Below are 17,328 nucleotides of genomic sequence, written 5' to 3'. Positions count from 1 at the left end.
ACAAGTTAACTACTCGGGCAATTGCAGAATCGTTTTGATCCTAAGCTTGTAAGACAAACCTAATATCACTGGATTTAAACACTTCTTTAATCTTCCGAGAACGTTCCTTCTTTAGCTCATTTCCAAGAATATTAAGTGAATACAATTATTGCACAAGAAATTGAATATTCTTTTGCACTACGGCTTGGTAGTTTACTAACGAGTTAATAAAACTTAAATTCTGCTTTTTGTGTCTAAGAATACAACAATATTTTAAATATTTACAAATAAAATATTAAATTGGAGATTTAATTGGAGCCTCACCAGTTGCCTAGCATTTGAAGATTGTTAAATACTAATTGTTTGTTGCGAAGTCTAACCCAGGCTGCATGGTTGGTTTTCGTACTTTTCTAGGTTCTCTTTACAAAGGTTCATTTTGAAAGCATCTTAAGCAAATAGCTCCCATGTTCTTTTTATGTTCAAATAACCAACTAACCTAGTTTAAGCGCGATTTCCAAGTGAGTTACTAGCAAAACCTGAATACTGATTAAAAATCATGTAGCTTGCCAATCGGAAGTAACATGAAAGATACGGGGCCAATAATTGAATTGCTGTTATGGTACGCTGTTTCTAAACTTAGATGGTCATTCCTTAATTAAATAACCCAACAGCGGCCCGAGCGGTAAAGACGCTGAACACTGGTAGTTCGGTCCGAGGTTCAAATCCCACGAACGGGCTGGCCGCATGGGCGTTTTCATGGTTTTCCCCAAGTGTAACGTGTATACGAGCCAGTTTACCTTAGAAATTCCTCCACGAAGCCATCCCTCCCTTTAGGTAGATACTCTTCGTGTGCTTTGCCATAATTAAATAATCCAATCCTTAATTAAATATAATTGATTTGTAACTTCTACTAGAACTGACGGTAAGAACTGAAGTGCAAATAAATAATATCGTGTGCAATCTTGATTAATATAAAATTAAAAATATTTGCATAGAAAAATATTTGCATTCAGACAGAAAGTGTTTTGAAATATTTGCAATTACTTTATAAGAAGGATTTATTAATAACCGTCATAATTACTTTTTATATTACTGAAGATTAGGATTCAGTTCTTGACAATTACATTCTAAATTAGAATTTTAAGGATATAATGAAAATGCGTTACGCACAAAAATACATTTTAGGAAAAAAAATTAGTTGATTTTTTATGTTTTAAAACTTCTTAAATTCATTTAATAAACATCATATCCTCGTTGTTAATTGAATCCAGAATGTTGGGTGTCGTTTATATAATTATTCTTACTTGTCCACAGAATCTGCTGCCTTATCCAGCTATTAAGTAGCTGCAAATCATTTCTACATAACCATTGAACTTCCATTAATTCAGTCTCTAGACGGTTGTATGTTTATATCATAATTTGACTTTTATAAAAATGATTATTCTAAATCTTATGTTTCTATAAAAATATAATGTGCTTTAAAAATGTGAATGATAGTACCAGCCATTCTTTCAGCCACTTCAAAAGCAACAGTTTGTTTAGAAATCAATTAGGCAGTTAATGTCATAAAATTCAAATAAATATCAAACGAAAATTCTCAGTTTTAGGCAATTCGATTTAAACGAAGTAAAGTAGCAGACGATAAAACGCCGAGGGTAAAAATTTACTCTTACAAAAATGTACTCTTATTTTTTTAAAAAAAGGAAGATAGAGAGAAATTTTAAAAAAATAGTTAAAAATTTGAATAATATCTATAATTTAAAAAAAAATAGCTTTTCATATAGTATTAATAAATATTTATTATGCATCATTGAGGGAAAAAATGTCATATAATTAATTCTGCGTAAAATTTTACTTGAAATTTAAGGTTAAAAAAAGCTGTGGCAATTCACTGTCACAAAAATCCATAGACCACATTTGGCGTTATTATCGCTCAAAAAAAAAAAGATGCCAAATTTCAAAACTCGAAAATATGTAAATTCGTGTACATCTTAGAAAATTTTGAATAAAAAAGTCTTATTTTTTGCAGATATGCTTAAAAATACACCTACTTTAAGATGATGGTAAAAATTTTATAGGTTATAATTCAAAATTTTTTCGAAAAATTTATAAAAATTATTTAAAAATAGAAATTTTAAAAATAAAACACTAAAAATGAGTAAATTTTATTTGGAATGAACCTAAATTTCGAAATGTGAGAGAAAAAGTCAAAAAAGTTTAATGAAAAAAGAGATATTAATAAATATTTGCCAAACTCAATTAACATTGAGGAGCTAAACTTTTGAGAGCTAATATTTTAAAAACTACTCGTACGATTTTTACGAAACTTGGTATTCTGGCATAATTTGAGTCGTAGAATCGAAATATGGAAAAAAATTGGTATGTTATTTCAGAAGAAGTCCGATTTTGTGTCAAATTACCTATGTTAGAATAGCGCTATATATACATCTAATATATATCCTAAGTCGTGCTTTCGAGACATGAAAAACGCAGTTTGAATTTCGTCAATCAGCCCAGTAGAACGGGAGATATAGCACTGTCCCATTTTTTTTTTGAGCAGTGTACATGTGGAAGTGTGAAGTAACAAGTTTTCAGTGGTCTAGAAATTAACTCTCAAAATTTAGTTTACCGGCGATTTACTATATTTAGAAAGCGTCTCCCTCCCTTACAGCAATGAGCAATGAGTTCAACTTACAGCAATGAGTTCAAGTCCTTTCATTTACAAAAACTGACTGTGTGTCAATTGCACAAGAAATCAACTTTATATAAATGTATCTCAAATATGCATTTCATTTATGGCATAGCTAGAAAAAGGACTGCTAATAAAAATTAATTACAACAACTCAGATTAAAGTCATACAATTTGAAAGCACAGCAGCATTTACCACTAAATTAAAGTTTACCATTAAATACATAACAAAAATGAAGAAAATATTAAAACTATTAAATATAAATATGATTTTTAATATAAAAAACACTTTTGCCACAATGCATTTGTTCACATCCATGCCTATCGAATTAATTTCCATTTTTTGATGCCCTGCGTTGGCAACACACCTTTGAGATTTGTTGTCGGAAGAATTTGGTCGTTAAAAACATAGCTGACCTATAACAGTTGTAATTCTTATTTTAAAGCTTATCTGTGTTACTGAATTATTACTAAATGTCTAGATGTGAAAGTTTTATTAAATGTATGCAGTTTGGTTTGAATAGACCAAGAGTGGTTAGATTTATTAAGGATATTTAAAATCGAAACTACTTCATGCGTTTCGGCGCCATTCTAATACAGGAACATAAACAGCATTCTTAGTAGAAATACACGGTAGGCCACAAAGATATCACCACTCAATTTTCAGTGCAAGTTACATATGTATATATGCAGCTACAGCAATGATACATGTGTACGGCACAGACGCAGGTCACTTCATTTAACGTTTTCACGACGGTGTCCCATATACACACCATAGAGGTGGGCTCTTTAAATCGCGGTGTGCTAATATAAACATTCGCGTGTCTGATTTATATCAAATTCCTTTTTTTATTCTATTTTCTCCTCCACTATATACGGTCTTTTAGGGTTTCTATGTGGAGTTCTTTTATGTTTTGCATTGTCTTCAGATATACTTCCTTTTCTTCTCTTTTTATTTCGGAAAGCCTCACCTCCAGTCTATTATGGCGGGAAGGTGCTATTTTTCAGAGGAAGAATACCGTCATATGGTTAATGAACCATTCATTAACACAGATAAGAGTGATGATTCATTTTTTAGAGTTAGAAAGTGGTACTTCTCCGTGCTTCGAGATTTACCACAGTCAGTCTTCATTTTAAATTTTGTTACTTCTTACTGTAAATAATCTTTATTGTGTTGCTTTATTAATTTTAAACTTTATTGATGGATTTTTATCAATTAAAACTTTGGAATAATTTGAACAGCACTTCCAAAAATTATTTTACAAGATAAGCAATTTTTTAAGTATATTTTCATGTAAAATAAAGAAAAAAAGGTTATTAAGTGCTAATTTTAACATATATAAGAGCTCAAGTAATAATCTACAATAATACCAAAAATTACGATGCTAGAAGTGAAATTTTTTTTTCTGGATTTTTTTTATAAAATTAGTCATAGCAATGTAAAATCTCCATCCTGTACAGTGACTGCCATCGATTCCCTTCCGTCCTGCATAAGCATCTTAAACAAAGGTGCGCCGTCGTGAAAGGGTTAACAATTACCTTCAGCTTAGTCACGATGCTTCTCAATGCCTGCATGCATCTGTTAGATCATGCTCTTAACCTGCGGGAAGGCACGGGTGTATCACACCCCACCCTTACATAAAAGTGGAATATTCCTAACTTGAGAAACTGAAATTCTGTGCTGCATTCAGTAGCTGAGTTTCTAGTTGTGGTTGACTTTCAGAACTGCTTTTTCTTTGTCTGTGTGTTTCAGAAAAAAATGTATCGGTATTTTGTTGGAACTGGGGTATGACACACCCCACGCGCCTGTCCGCGTAAGTGTTTTTCTGACCGAATATTTAGTTCAGAAATTTAATTCTAGAGTGTAACATTAAATATTTCTACTCGCAAGTGATTTTAAAGTACTTGACATTAAATTCTTGAAAATTTCTAACCGCGTTATGGTAAAGGTAAAAAGAATGACTCCCTATGAATTGGAGATGCAACGCCTGTGAGATTTATTAGAAATATTTGAAAGCGAGGAAGATTGCATTTCGGAAACTGAAGATGAAACTAGGAATATTTTCTACACTGTTTTGGTTTCGAAAAAGATAAAACATTAATTCCTAATGTGCCTAAAAAAGGAAAAACTGTTCTTATGCTTTCAACATTATACAACGATCATACTATAGATGACACTATTGGAGAAAATAAAACGTCAGGAATTACATGTTTTTATAATATGACTAAAGGAGCAGTGGATATGGGGGATGAAATGCCAGCCAATTATTCAATTGCCAGGATAACAAGGAGGTGGCCAATGGTAATTTTCTTTCCTGCACTGAATGTTGCTGTAAGAAATGCTTGAATTATATTGCATTCAACTGCTAATCCACCAAACAGGAACAGAAGTCTGTTTTTGAAGGACTTAGCATTACAATTAATCTGTTTTTGAAGGACTTAGCATTACAATTAATGAAAAAAAGTATTGAACAAAGAACAGAGATTAATACTTTTTCAGGAAATTGACGTACTGCATGCAAAACAAAAGCAGAAGTTTCGACGAAGAATTAAAACGAATACATGAGATTCGAAACAACTAAGTATGAAAGATGTGATAAATTTTTTGCCCTCGCGCCAAGGACAGAAGAACATGAATGCAATGTTTAAAATGTGAAAACATTCCGTGCCAAGAGCACATGAATGTATTTCGTTCAAAGTGTGAAGAAATAAAATAAGCATGGTGTATTAGAGATGCAATGAATCTTAGAGGCATGATATTTATTTTTTTTATATTTTCATTTATCTTAATTTTAACTCTAAGATTATTTTGGAAATTAATTTTTTTTAAACCCAATTATTATTTATGTATTTATAATACACGAGAACAAGGAAAACAGCTTTAAAACTATTTTTATCGTATTTTAAATATTGAGGCATGTGATACCCCACGCGCCTGCTCTTGTAACTTTTCTTGGTGTGACTTCCGCCGGGTTAAAGACACTTTCTTGAATTTTCTGGTCTATTGTCATTACCTAAGCACAGGCTTCTCCTTTGTCATTTAAACTCCTACAAATGATGAAGAAGATTCTAAATTTAAATCTTCAAAATTAGTCCTGAAAATTTTTAAGAAAATTACACTGATTCTTGTTGCCTTAGTGTTTCAATGAATCATGTTCCTGCATTGATGAAGTCATGAAGATTTCTCAGTTTCATAGCATAAAAACAGTGTTTCACCATTCTCCCTGACCAAAAGTCGTAGCATGTGATGTCAGAAAATTGTGCTGGCTGTACAGAAAAACATTGGTAATATCACATTATATGACTGCTATAGAAATGATTTTTTTTTCTCCAATAATAGTTTGGAACGTATATAACAAATATTATTCAGCCACCCCTTTAAGTGCCATTTATGTAATATAAAATGCATATACTTTTTATACAGCACAATACAAGTATTTAATATTGAAAAATGATTTAAAATTCATAAACAGCACACACACACACACACAAAATACTTACATTCTGATTTATCTTGGTAATCAAATGCAAATAACAGATTAATCCTCGGTACAAAAGCATGATGAATAATTGTACTTATCACCTATTGACATAATCAAAAGGTTTTAAATTATGTAATGAAGAACTCAAATATACATCAAAAAGCAAAAATGGGCAAAATATTTTAACTAAAAATTTTTTATTATAAAATAATTTTATTAAAAAAACTTTAATATGATAATTCCTTCATCAGTAATGTGTTCTTAATCAACAAAATATCTCTTGCTTAACAGGATTTAGTTTAGCATGTCTCCAAGATGACATAATTTTTGAAACACAACCAGTTTTTAATTTAACACAAAGGAAATTTTAATGAACACAAGTTCTAGAAAGACATTATTCAGCACTGAATAAGATGCATTCAGAAAAAGTATTGTTCTAGGTAGAAGGAAATTATTACTTACGGAAAATAATTAAGGCACACTGATAAATCTGAAAGAAATATTATAGCAAAAAATTTGGGCAAAAAGAGGCAAAATGATGTCTTTTTAACACTGGTGACAAATATGATAATGAATTCACTGAAGAACAAAGCATTCTTAAAAGCAATATGAATTTGCAGCAGTTCCAGAAAATTTTCAGTACTTCTGAATAACTGAAGTAACAGTTCATACAGTTTGAACCAAACCTTTAAATAAGCAAGCAATTTTTTTCACCAATTAGTAGGTATATGTAATTTATATATTTTCAAAATAGATGTGAATAAATGTGAAATTTACCAGTATTATTGATTCAATGTGAAATATTGTATATAAACGCTTCAAACAAAAACTGGTCAAAGGTATGTATTTGAAGATTAATTAATTTTATTCTGTATTACACACCCTGTCCAACATCCCATCATATTATTCAGAGTTTCTGTCTTCCTTTGATACATACATATCATCCACCTCCTTCCTATACTTACCTATGCAGTTGCTCCTCACTAATCATCTCACTCAGCCAGACCATTTGTGTCACAGCCTGTGGTATAAGCATATTTCTTGTTGTGTTCCCTTGTTGTGTTAAAGACAATTAATTAATAAAATGGAGATCAATGAATCATTTGAAGCAAATATACAGTCCAAAAAGACTGGTGGCAAAATATATTGCAAATAATATTAGCTTGTACAAAGTATCTGATTATACAAATTCTACTTCTAGCCTTCAAGATGATACAAATGTTGGAAACCTATTATCTTTATATAATCTTGTAGCTTAGTTTGATCCACAATTAGCAGATTGTCTTAAGAATGTCATGGAAATGCCAATAACTGTCTCATACCTATAACCACAAATTCAAAATGAATTTATTCATCTTCTGTCATTCACATTTCAAAATCAACTCATAAGACAGATTTGATACAGACATATTTCTGAATCCAGTCCTACTCTTGATTTTTTAATTTAGATTCTTTGTCTTAAATTTAAAGCCTAAGTTGATCACGTGTTCCTATTTATTCCAAAAGAACAATATGGTATTTTGTAGAAATGTAGTTACACAGTCAGTACTTGTAATCTGTTTTAGAGCATTTTAAGGTAGGTGTTGCACACTATTATTATCTATATTATATTTTTATTACAAATATATTCCCTATACTATATTACTATATGTTTTTCAGGGGTAGTGTGCCAAAAAGGTATCATGCCCTGGGTGGCATTTATGCTCGTTATGCCACTGAATTTCTGAAAGACAAAGATCTTGCTTTAATAGCAGACTTGATAAAATCAAAAACAGATATAGTTTATATGAGAGAATTGTTTAATAAATTCAATGAATCAAACTGCTATCTCCAAGGTGATGATCTGAAACTAATAAAAAACATGAATTTAATTTCTGAGTTTGTGACAAAGCTTTAGAACAGCTAAGAAACTTGGACCATTGAGGAATTTACAAATTTGTCCACTGAGAAAAAAACAACAAATATAAACTTCAATATTGCCAACATCTATAAGCTTTGGAGTTAGAGTTCAAGAAATGATTTCAAGGTATTTTAAAAATGGATGTACACAAACCTTCAGGACCCATTTTCCTGTGGAAGTATCTCCAAACTTAAGTGAATTTATTGAATTAAAAAGAAATGAACACCTGAAATATTAATTTAGATCTAGATACAACAGTTTTGGCTACAGAAGTAGATACCCGAACTTATCTTAGTTTATGGAATATTGTATAGAAATGACTCATAGCTTCTTTGTCTTATTTCATGGAAAGCTGGTTTAGTGCAGAAACAGTTCTTATAACTGAAAAATGATTTGAAAATGTTATTAAAAAATGAGCCAAACATTGACAAATTAGTAAAAATTCATTATACTCATCCTTCTCATTAAACCTATTTTGTTACAGATTTAGATCATATTTTCATCCTTTTTGTTATTAAATATGACAAGATACTACTATTAAATTCATTAAAATACAGATAACCCAACCTCACCATTACTTTCATTTCCTTACATATTTTTAGACAAATAATGAGGTGGATTAATAAAGATGTTGAACATTCCTTTTTTTTTTTTTTTTTTTTTTTTTTGTGAATAAAAAAAGTTTGAGAAACATTGTTCTAAAACAACATAAAAAGTTTAAAAACACTTGTTTCTGAATTAAACCTCAAATCCAAATTGGGAAAGGCCAAAAAAGTTTGATTAATTATGCTAAATTTCATAGGCTGAAAATACAAAATTATCTTAATATTTATTCATATAATCCAAATCAATTTACAAATTCTTTCAAAAACTGAAACAGTTCAGTGAAATTTCAAAAATAATTACATAGATTAAGGGGGAAAAATACTTATATAAAATAATGAAGCTTACCACAAAGAAAATTTAAACTAAGCCATAGTAAAAATAAAGATTTATTTCCACTTTTTTTAGGAAAATTTTTAATAGCACTGAAAATATTTAATTAAAAATTGCCATCTAAACTTGTTGGAAGAACTAAGCAAAGAATACTCACAGATCTTTGGGATAATGGTGAAAATTTAAAACTAAAGGTATAAGTTCGAAAATCCTAAAAGGCAAAAAAGCAAATGTTAGAAATCTTTGTTCAATACTTTAAACATCTTTATTTATTTACATATTAATATATATTTGTTAGAATAAAGTAGAAATTTAATAGAAAAAGTTAATTTTGGATTGTGATTGGGAAAAGCATGATTACATAATAGAAGATATAAATTCATAGAAAAATTACTGCTTTTATATACTGGTCGAATGCTCAAGCATTAGTTGTTTGTACTTTCAAACTGTACTTTAAATTACATACAAAATTCAAATTACTGTTAAAAATTTTTTAAATCAATTTTTCAAATATGAATTACTAAATGATGTTTTAAAGATTAAAGATAATTCAGAATGCTTTGAAAACAATAAAATATCTTTCATCAGGAGCATATTTGCCTCCTCAATAAATAAATAAATAAATAAATAAAATGAAATAAAATAAAAGCAACAGTAAGGCAAGATAAACACACTAAAAAATCACTCATCACTTTAAATTACTAGCTTTTTACCCCCATAAGATTAAAAAATCTGCAAAATGCATCGAAGGAATAATTCATTCTAAATACAAAGCATTTTATAGCAGAATTATTTCATTCTATGATCCATGATCATTCAGCAGAATATGATGTGATTTTGAAATTACTTCAGTTACAATCATCACTTAAATCATCACTGAATACAATCATCACTTAAAAATTTGGATAAATTAACAAGCAGAAAAAGCATACCAAAAAAAAAAAAATATTTTTTTAATTAATAAATCCTTTTGGTGCTTCTCTGTTTAATGGGGTGTAAGTCTCCAAACATGTGTCGAAATGCCAAATGTGGTAGGCCGTTTACGTCATGTTAGAATGAGCACTGTAGAGAAGAATGGAAACATCAATCCAGTAAGTTTCCATTCTAGACTTTTCAGTTGCTTTTGTGTTGAAGTGCAGATGTCACTCTTTGTCAAATTTGCGCTTGATGTCAAATTCATGCAATTCTCTGACTTTTTTTTATTAGAAAACTGACCGCTGTGTACATAAAACAGTTTCATTTTTTATTGAGAGAAAACAGCAGAAAATTTCACAATTTGGCATCATACATAAAATTGTATTCTTTTTTATGCATCAATATGATTGTTACCAAATCTAGTTTAGATTTCCTTCCAATGTTTATGTTTAGTAGCACCCCATTAAATTACCCATTACCCAGAAAAGAACTTTACTTCAAAGAAGACATAGAATTCAATAAAAACTGAATTAATGAGAAAAACTGACATGTCAAGTAGCACAAATTTGCAAGAAAATAAACACTAATTGACACAGATTTTTTTTAATAGGAGCACTTTTCAGTGATTAATTATACAGTACAAAGTCTTTAATCCAGACTCACTGGGACTTCGACGATTCCGTATTAGGGGTTTTTCTGGATTATAGATCATCAATTTAAATCTGGTAAGATGGCATGCAGAAATTATAAATATGAAACCATAATTTATGAAATAAAGAGTAATTATGATCTAAAGGGTACAAAAAAAAAGCTTAATATTTATTTGTTTACTTTATTAAACATTTCTTTCAATGTAAGTTGTTTAAGTTGCTTTGTTTTATGTGCTAATACTTTCTCTTTAATTCTACAAACAGACATAATTTCTTGTTCAGTTACAAAGTTCTGCTATTCAAGTCCTGTAATTGCAGTGCCGAGAATACTGTCTAACTTGTCAATTGAAATTTTTTCGTTTTCACTAACCTCTCTGTCACTTTCTTCATGCCTTTATCCATTTTTTGCAGTAATTCCACTTTTTGTTTGATGGACATCGAAACATGCTTATTGTTCTTAAATACGTAAAGATACATTAGATTTTGGATTCACAATAAAATGTCAGTGATTAATTCTTCTTAATGAGCAGCACTGCACAACTTTATTCAGCAATGCTTATATCTGGAAAGTATGGAGATCCAGAGATTCGATTGACAAGTTAGTCTGTTCTTAGAACTGAAATCTGGCTGAGGTTTGTGAATCTAAGTGGCAAAACTGTAAAACGTCTGTTTTCTCTTAGCACTTAACACGCTCCAGAAGTTATGAGAAGTACTAAGCAGCAAATATGTTTCTGCAAAATGTTTTCAGAACTAAAAAAGAATCATTAAATGCTAAAGAAACAAAAAATTAATAATAAGAATTGGAATAATATAAGTACACAAGTAGTACATAAGTTTCATAGATCAAACATTCTTCTTCTGTTACAAATGCGAAAATGAAATATAAAGAAAAGCATACTTATCTCAGAACACAGAAGAAGGTTCTAGAGTTTCATTAATGAATAATAGGGACTAAATTAGTGTCATTCAAAGGATAAAATTACATCTCATTTTCACACTTATACCAGAAGCTTTTGAACATTGTTCTCTATTCACATGTAAACATATTTTCTTTCATCACATTTTACAGCACGAAAAGGCTTTATTTATGTTTCAAAACCACTGCACATTTATTTATACAGAACAAGTCCGTAATCCAGACATCCATTATCCAGAATGATCTATAACCCGGACCTCAAAACCACAAACTTACGCATGCACGTTTAATATGCACGTCCGCTACGCATGCGCGTAAAGCGTTTACCCATGCGCGCTTCCAAAAGAAAGTGACAGAGAGGTTATTGAAAATGAAAAAAATTCGATTGACAAGTTAGTCAGTATTCTTGACACAGCAATTACAGTACTTGAAGAGTGGAACTTTGTAACTGAAAAAGAAATTATGTCTGTTTATAGAATTAAAGAGAAAGTATTAGCACAAAAAACAAAGCAACTTAAACAACTTACATTGAAATGTTTAATAAGATAAACAAATAAATATTAAGCTTTTTTTATTTATACAGAACAAGTCCGTAATCCAGACATCCATTATCCAGAATGATCTATAACCCGGACCTTAAAACCACAAACTTACGCATGCGCGTTTAATACGCACGTCCGCTACGCATGTGCGTAAAGCGTTTACCCATGCGCGCTTCCAACAGAAAGTGACAGAGAGGTTATTGAAAATGAAAAAAATTCGATTGACAAGTTAGTCAGTATTCTTGACACAGCAATTATAGTACTTGAAGAGTGGAACTTTGAACAAGAAATTATGTCTGTTTATAGAATTAAAGAGAAAGTATTAGCACAAAAAACAAAGCAACTTAAACAACTTACATTGAAATGTTTAATAAGATAAACAAATAAATATTAAGCTTTTTTTTTTGTAAATTTTGATACCCTTTAGATCATAATTGCTCTTTATTTCATAAATTACGGTTTCATATTTTTAACTGTATAATTTCTGCATGCCATCTTACCAGATTTAAATTGATGATCTATAATCCGGAAAAACCCCTAATCTGGAATCGCCGAGGTCCTGATGAGTCTGGATTACGGACTTTGTACTGTATTACACCAATTCTTGGGTTTCATTAGCATTTGGTTATGAACATACCAAATGCTAATGAAACCACATACAAAAAACATTCTACATTTGTAACATGTAGAATGTTTTTTGTAATGTGTTTTCATCAAAGGAAATCACATCTTCTGATGTTTGTTTTGAAGTCATTTATTTTACTGCACCTAAATTTATCTAATACATATTTTTTTCTTTTTGTTACATTCAAATATTAATTTTAAAACTGTGTAATAACTCTTATTTGCATTTCAAAAGTTATAAGGATTTCGCACATATTTCATGTTTCTAGTTGTAAAAAAAGTAGTTATACATGTTTTAATTAACCACTCTTTAATTTTTCACAGCAATATGTATTTGACTCTTATACATTAAAGTAATTAAACATGTTTGTGAATTAAATAAATACCTTTAGTTATAAAAATGAAAACAGAAAGATGAAAAAATATATTCAAATAATGCTAATGCAAAGTAAAATATATATAAAAATATAATTACTACAGATAATTTTTATTAAAAAACAATAATTATTTCTATAAGTCACTTCCATTATTGAATTATTTCCTACACTTCATGTTAAATCCTGCAGCACAAAACTGCAGTTTTAATTTATATGAGAAACATTAAACACTTATATGAACTAATTTTTCAAAACTGCAATAGACACAAATCGAAACTTACTTTACAATGAATTTCAAGAATTTCAACATTATTACCCACGTTGGAAGTAGTAAGCTTTTTTCGTTTCCCACCGGTAACTTAGAAAAGGGTGAAAAAAAAGATTAAATTTACAAATTTCAAACAAATACATAGTAACACTATCAAAAATACTACTAATATTAATATGACATATAAGGAACTTTAATTAATTTTTTTAAAGGACAAAATAGAAGAAAATTTTTTATATAATTTAAAACAATGTTTAGTTAAATACCTCAGATAAGTAAACCACATACCGTGAAAAACAGCATCAATATTGATAAGGCAAATATCATGTTCACCAAGCAACATATTTCTTTGGTGCTATGGGGGGGGAAAGTGAGATTAAATAAAAATAATACAAATTCATTAATATGATCATACTTACATAACAAAATTGTCAAAAAGAAACTAGACATAACAGACCAAATTTTGAAAACATACCTGAATTAAATCTAGCCCATTTCCATGAAAATAGTCTCTGTCTATATTTAAGAACTCATACCTGCAGTTAAACTGTAAGTGAATTGGTCCCTGAATCTTCTCAATTGAACTGGAACAAACACGTTGTGGAATTCAGTCTGAATATAATGCTAAGGAGCAATTATTATATTTGAATTCCAATCTCAAAAATAAAAATGCCATATCATGGCAAACCTGGCTGGTAAGGGAAATAAGAGACCAGAATTTTTATATATATATATATATATATATATATATATATATATATATATATATATATATATAAAACTGTAATGTTTGTAGTTCTTCATTAATTGTTCTAAATATGATGAAGAAAGAACCATTGCTGTGGCAATGGCATATTGCTGTTGAAGTTACCAGGTCCATTTATTCATAATTGAAATCTTTTAATGCCCTCTCTCAACTGCCTCAAAACGTCACATCAAACAGCAACACTGACTGTTTAAGATCGGAGAAAGACAAATACTTGGTAAACAATCTCCTCACTGTTGAAAAAATTACAGTATCAAATTTGTTGCATTCCTAACTTTTGTCATAGAAAAGGAACCAAAGCAAGACTTGTTGCTTTATCTGTGTTTGTCACAGAAGAAACAACTACTATTTTTTGACACAATAATCCAAAGACCACTGTTTTTGACATCAAAGTTAATAAACCAGGACAATAAGACCCAATCCCACTGGATGTTAGGTGTATTTTTAATTCACCAACTGTCTGGACCATATTTACATTATACAACCTAGTCTTATCAACACTTCCAAATTGTAGACATGTATGTGCATGTTGAAATGTTTAAATAAGGACTGAATGAAAGATGAAGGATATTAAGGATATTTACTAGAAAAAAAAATATTACAGGTATAAAATAGCACAGTAATTTTGACATTATGATCAAGATAATGCCTTTTTTCCTGCTATCTTTTTGGTAAACTTTAGACTTTTCAAATATAAGCCTTTGGACAGTTATAGGATTAAGAAGCTTCTATACGACATCCAAATCATGCTGCAAGCTCTACGGTCAACAAATAAATGCAAAAACGAATTATTTTAAGAAATATAAAGACCAGATTTATCAAGTTTTAAAAACATAACTGGATTTATCCAGTTTGTTTTTAGCTAGTCTAACATAATTTAGAAAATTACTATACTAACCAGATTTGAAGGGAAATTCTCAGCTGTCAAAAAGCTCAGTTTAAAATTTGTACATACAAGTAGCCCAGAAATTCCTTTATTTAATTCACTTAATGTATTAAATTTAAGAACATTTTCAGCTTGAGCTATAATAACTTCTCCAGGTAAAAGGAAAGGAGGAGGATATGGTGCTGCTTTACACTGGTTATCATCTTCCTGAAAATAAGAAAAGTAGCAAATGTAAATAGACTTAAAAACAACACAATAAATTCATATTATAACAATAAGTATAATTTAATAACTCTACGGTGAAACCTCCTTGAACTGTAGTATCTGGTGATTGTTTGATGATCAACAAGACACACTTGGCATGTTTCGTTGATGACAGGCTGCTAGTCTTGAAAGTCTAGGTCTAGTCAAGGGTTGAATGTCTGCCATGGAGGAGTGAGTGTTTTCTAATTACATTCATGAGTAAAATTATATGTTTCAAAGCTATTTTAATAAAAATTCTGGGTACTACTCTTATATGTGCCCTCAGGATGCCAAATATGGTGATATGTGTTCTGTGCTGGTTTTGGGCGTGATTGAGTGTTCTGTGATGGTTTTTTTAGAAAGATGCTGTTTGTATGGCAACCCTTTTGATGTTGAAACTTACTCTTTCACTAATGGTTTTATTTGCTCATTGGTTCGTGTTGTGCGTGTTTTCAAATGGAATGCTGCAATGAAAGGCATGGTGGGTAAAATTTCAGTTGTGTATTTTAGATTGCATGCAAAGTAAATTTAGTATTAAAAGGCACGATGCTGGAGTTGTTAACGAGTCCTTTGTTTACAGGTGTGTTTATGTGGATCGAAGTGTATTTTTGGAATTTCTCTGGGAATCAGGACTTCTGAAGTGGAGTTTGGTGTGTCAGAAATGCGGAGCTGGTATGAGAAGTCATACGAAGATGGGCGTTTCTGATAGACTTGTGTGGGTTTGCAGGTAAATGGTTGATGTTAAAATATGTGGCTGTCAGCTGAGTTTAAGATTTGGATTGTGGTTTTCATGTAGTAAGTTAACTTTGGAGGAAGTTTTTATTGTTATCTTCGGAATTTTGAATCGCAGAAAGACATGTGATATTGCAAAATCGTGGCATTTTTGTTCACAGACTTTGTATGACTGGTGAAATTTTATTCACGCATGTATTTCATTTTGTATGTTCTTGGTATTTCTGCTGTTCGAAGAAGCATTTATTATGGTAAGTGCATTTTATTTTATTGTTTTTATTTTGTAGAATGTTATGTTCATAGTTTTTTTAGTATGAATTTCTGTCGTTATTGTTGTTTTTTGAATTGTTTGTAATTTATTTTAGTTAGTTTATTTTGTTGATTGGTGTGCAATCCGTAGATGTTAAGTTTAAATAAAACCCTGTGTACATGGTATTCTTTGAAATTTATTGATGTTATGTTAATTTATTTAAGCGAGGTGCGCATAGTTAGTAGATTCATTTGCTGCCTAGATTGTGCAATTCGTAGATTTTTTTTTAAAGTTTAAACAGAATGCTGTGTGCATGGTATTCTTTGAAATTTATTGTTGTTATGTTAATTTATTTAAACGAGGTGTGCGTAGTTCGTAGATTCCTTTGCTGCATAGATTGTGGAATTCTGTGATGTTTTTTCAAGTTGAAACATATAGCTGTGTACATGGATTCTTATCAAATATTTTTGGTTAGAAACTTTATGTTTTTGTTATCTAAATTTTTTGTTTTTGTTTCAGATTTTTAGCTTAAATTGTGTGTTCAAAACGTGGTTTTTGGAGACATTTTAGGCTTAAAGTTTGAAATATAGACAAAAAAATTTAGATAGTAATATGGCACTATGGAGAAATTTTTAGCCAAGCGAGGGTATATATAAAAGTAGTTCCAAATTCTATTTTTGTCAAAAGGTGTCTTTTTTTTTTTAATTGCAAAGCCATTACAACATGCTCTCAAAGATCAAAACTCATCTCAGAACAGTGAAATCGGAAATGAACATGCCTCATATTTGAAAGAAATTCACATTTTTGATTTGGAATCAGAAGCATATGAATCATTAAATTCTGAAGTTTTAAAACGAAAAAAAAAAAAAAAAAAATGCTCAAAAACACAAAGAAAGAAGATTTGGTAACTGTTTTATTGGAAATTGGCAAAGAAGCAGCTGGATTTAACACACACTCCAAAATAGCAAGAAATACAACAATGATGCTGACTTTGTGAAAGAAATTCTAATTACTACAGTGGAGAACAGAAAAGAAAGGAAGAAATGACAAATGAGAATAGCAGAAGAAGAGAAGAAACCAAAAGAATACAAATGGAAGAAGAGAGATAAAACACAGAAAGAGAACATGAAATCGAACTAGTACAAAATTCAAGTAACTCAAAATGGAGGAAGT

The 17,328-nt window shown here is 30.1% G+C and overlaps 1 protein-coding gene across 1 annotated transcript in view; it reads right to left on the bottom strand.

Annotated features, from left to right (window-relative positions):
* LOC118187503 (myotubularin-related protein 10) overlaps nt 1–17,328 on the bottom strand; it is an 82,652-nt gene that overhangs the window by 58,450 nt on the left and 6,874 nt on the right. Inside the window, exons 2-6 of the mRNA XM_085818467.1 lie at nt 14,943–15,137; nt 13,567–13,633; nt 13,292–13,368; nt 9,144–9,197; nt 6,170–6,251 (exon numbers count right to left, since the gene is read on the bottom strand). Of these exons, the coding sequence (XP_085674593.1) occupies nt 6,170–6,251; nt 9,144–9,197; nt 13,292–13,368; nt 13,567–13,633; nt 14,943–15,137 (475 nt within the window). The remainder of the gene's footprint in view (nt 1–6,169; nt 6,252–9,143; nt 9,198–13,291; nt 13,369–13,566; nt 13,634–14,942; nt 15,138–17,328) is intronic.

Source organism: Stegodyphus dumicola, chromosome 6, assembly GCF_044657685.1.
Source record: "Stegodyphus dumicola isolate Sdum_Otavi_A_Nest chromosome 6, ASM4465768v1".
Classification (NCBI taxonomy): Eukaryota; Metazoa; Arthropoda; class Arachnida; order Araneae; family Eresidae; genus Stegodyphus; species Stegodyphus dumicola.
The sequence above is the reverse complement of the archived record's forward strand: the minus strand, read 5'-3'. Positions and strand labels throughout refer to the sequence as shown.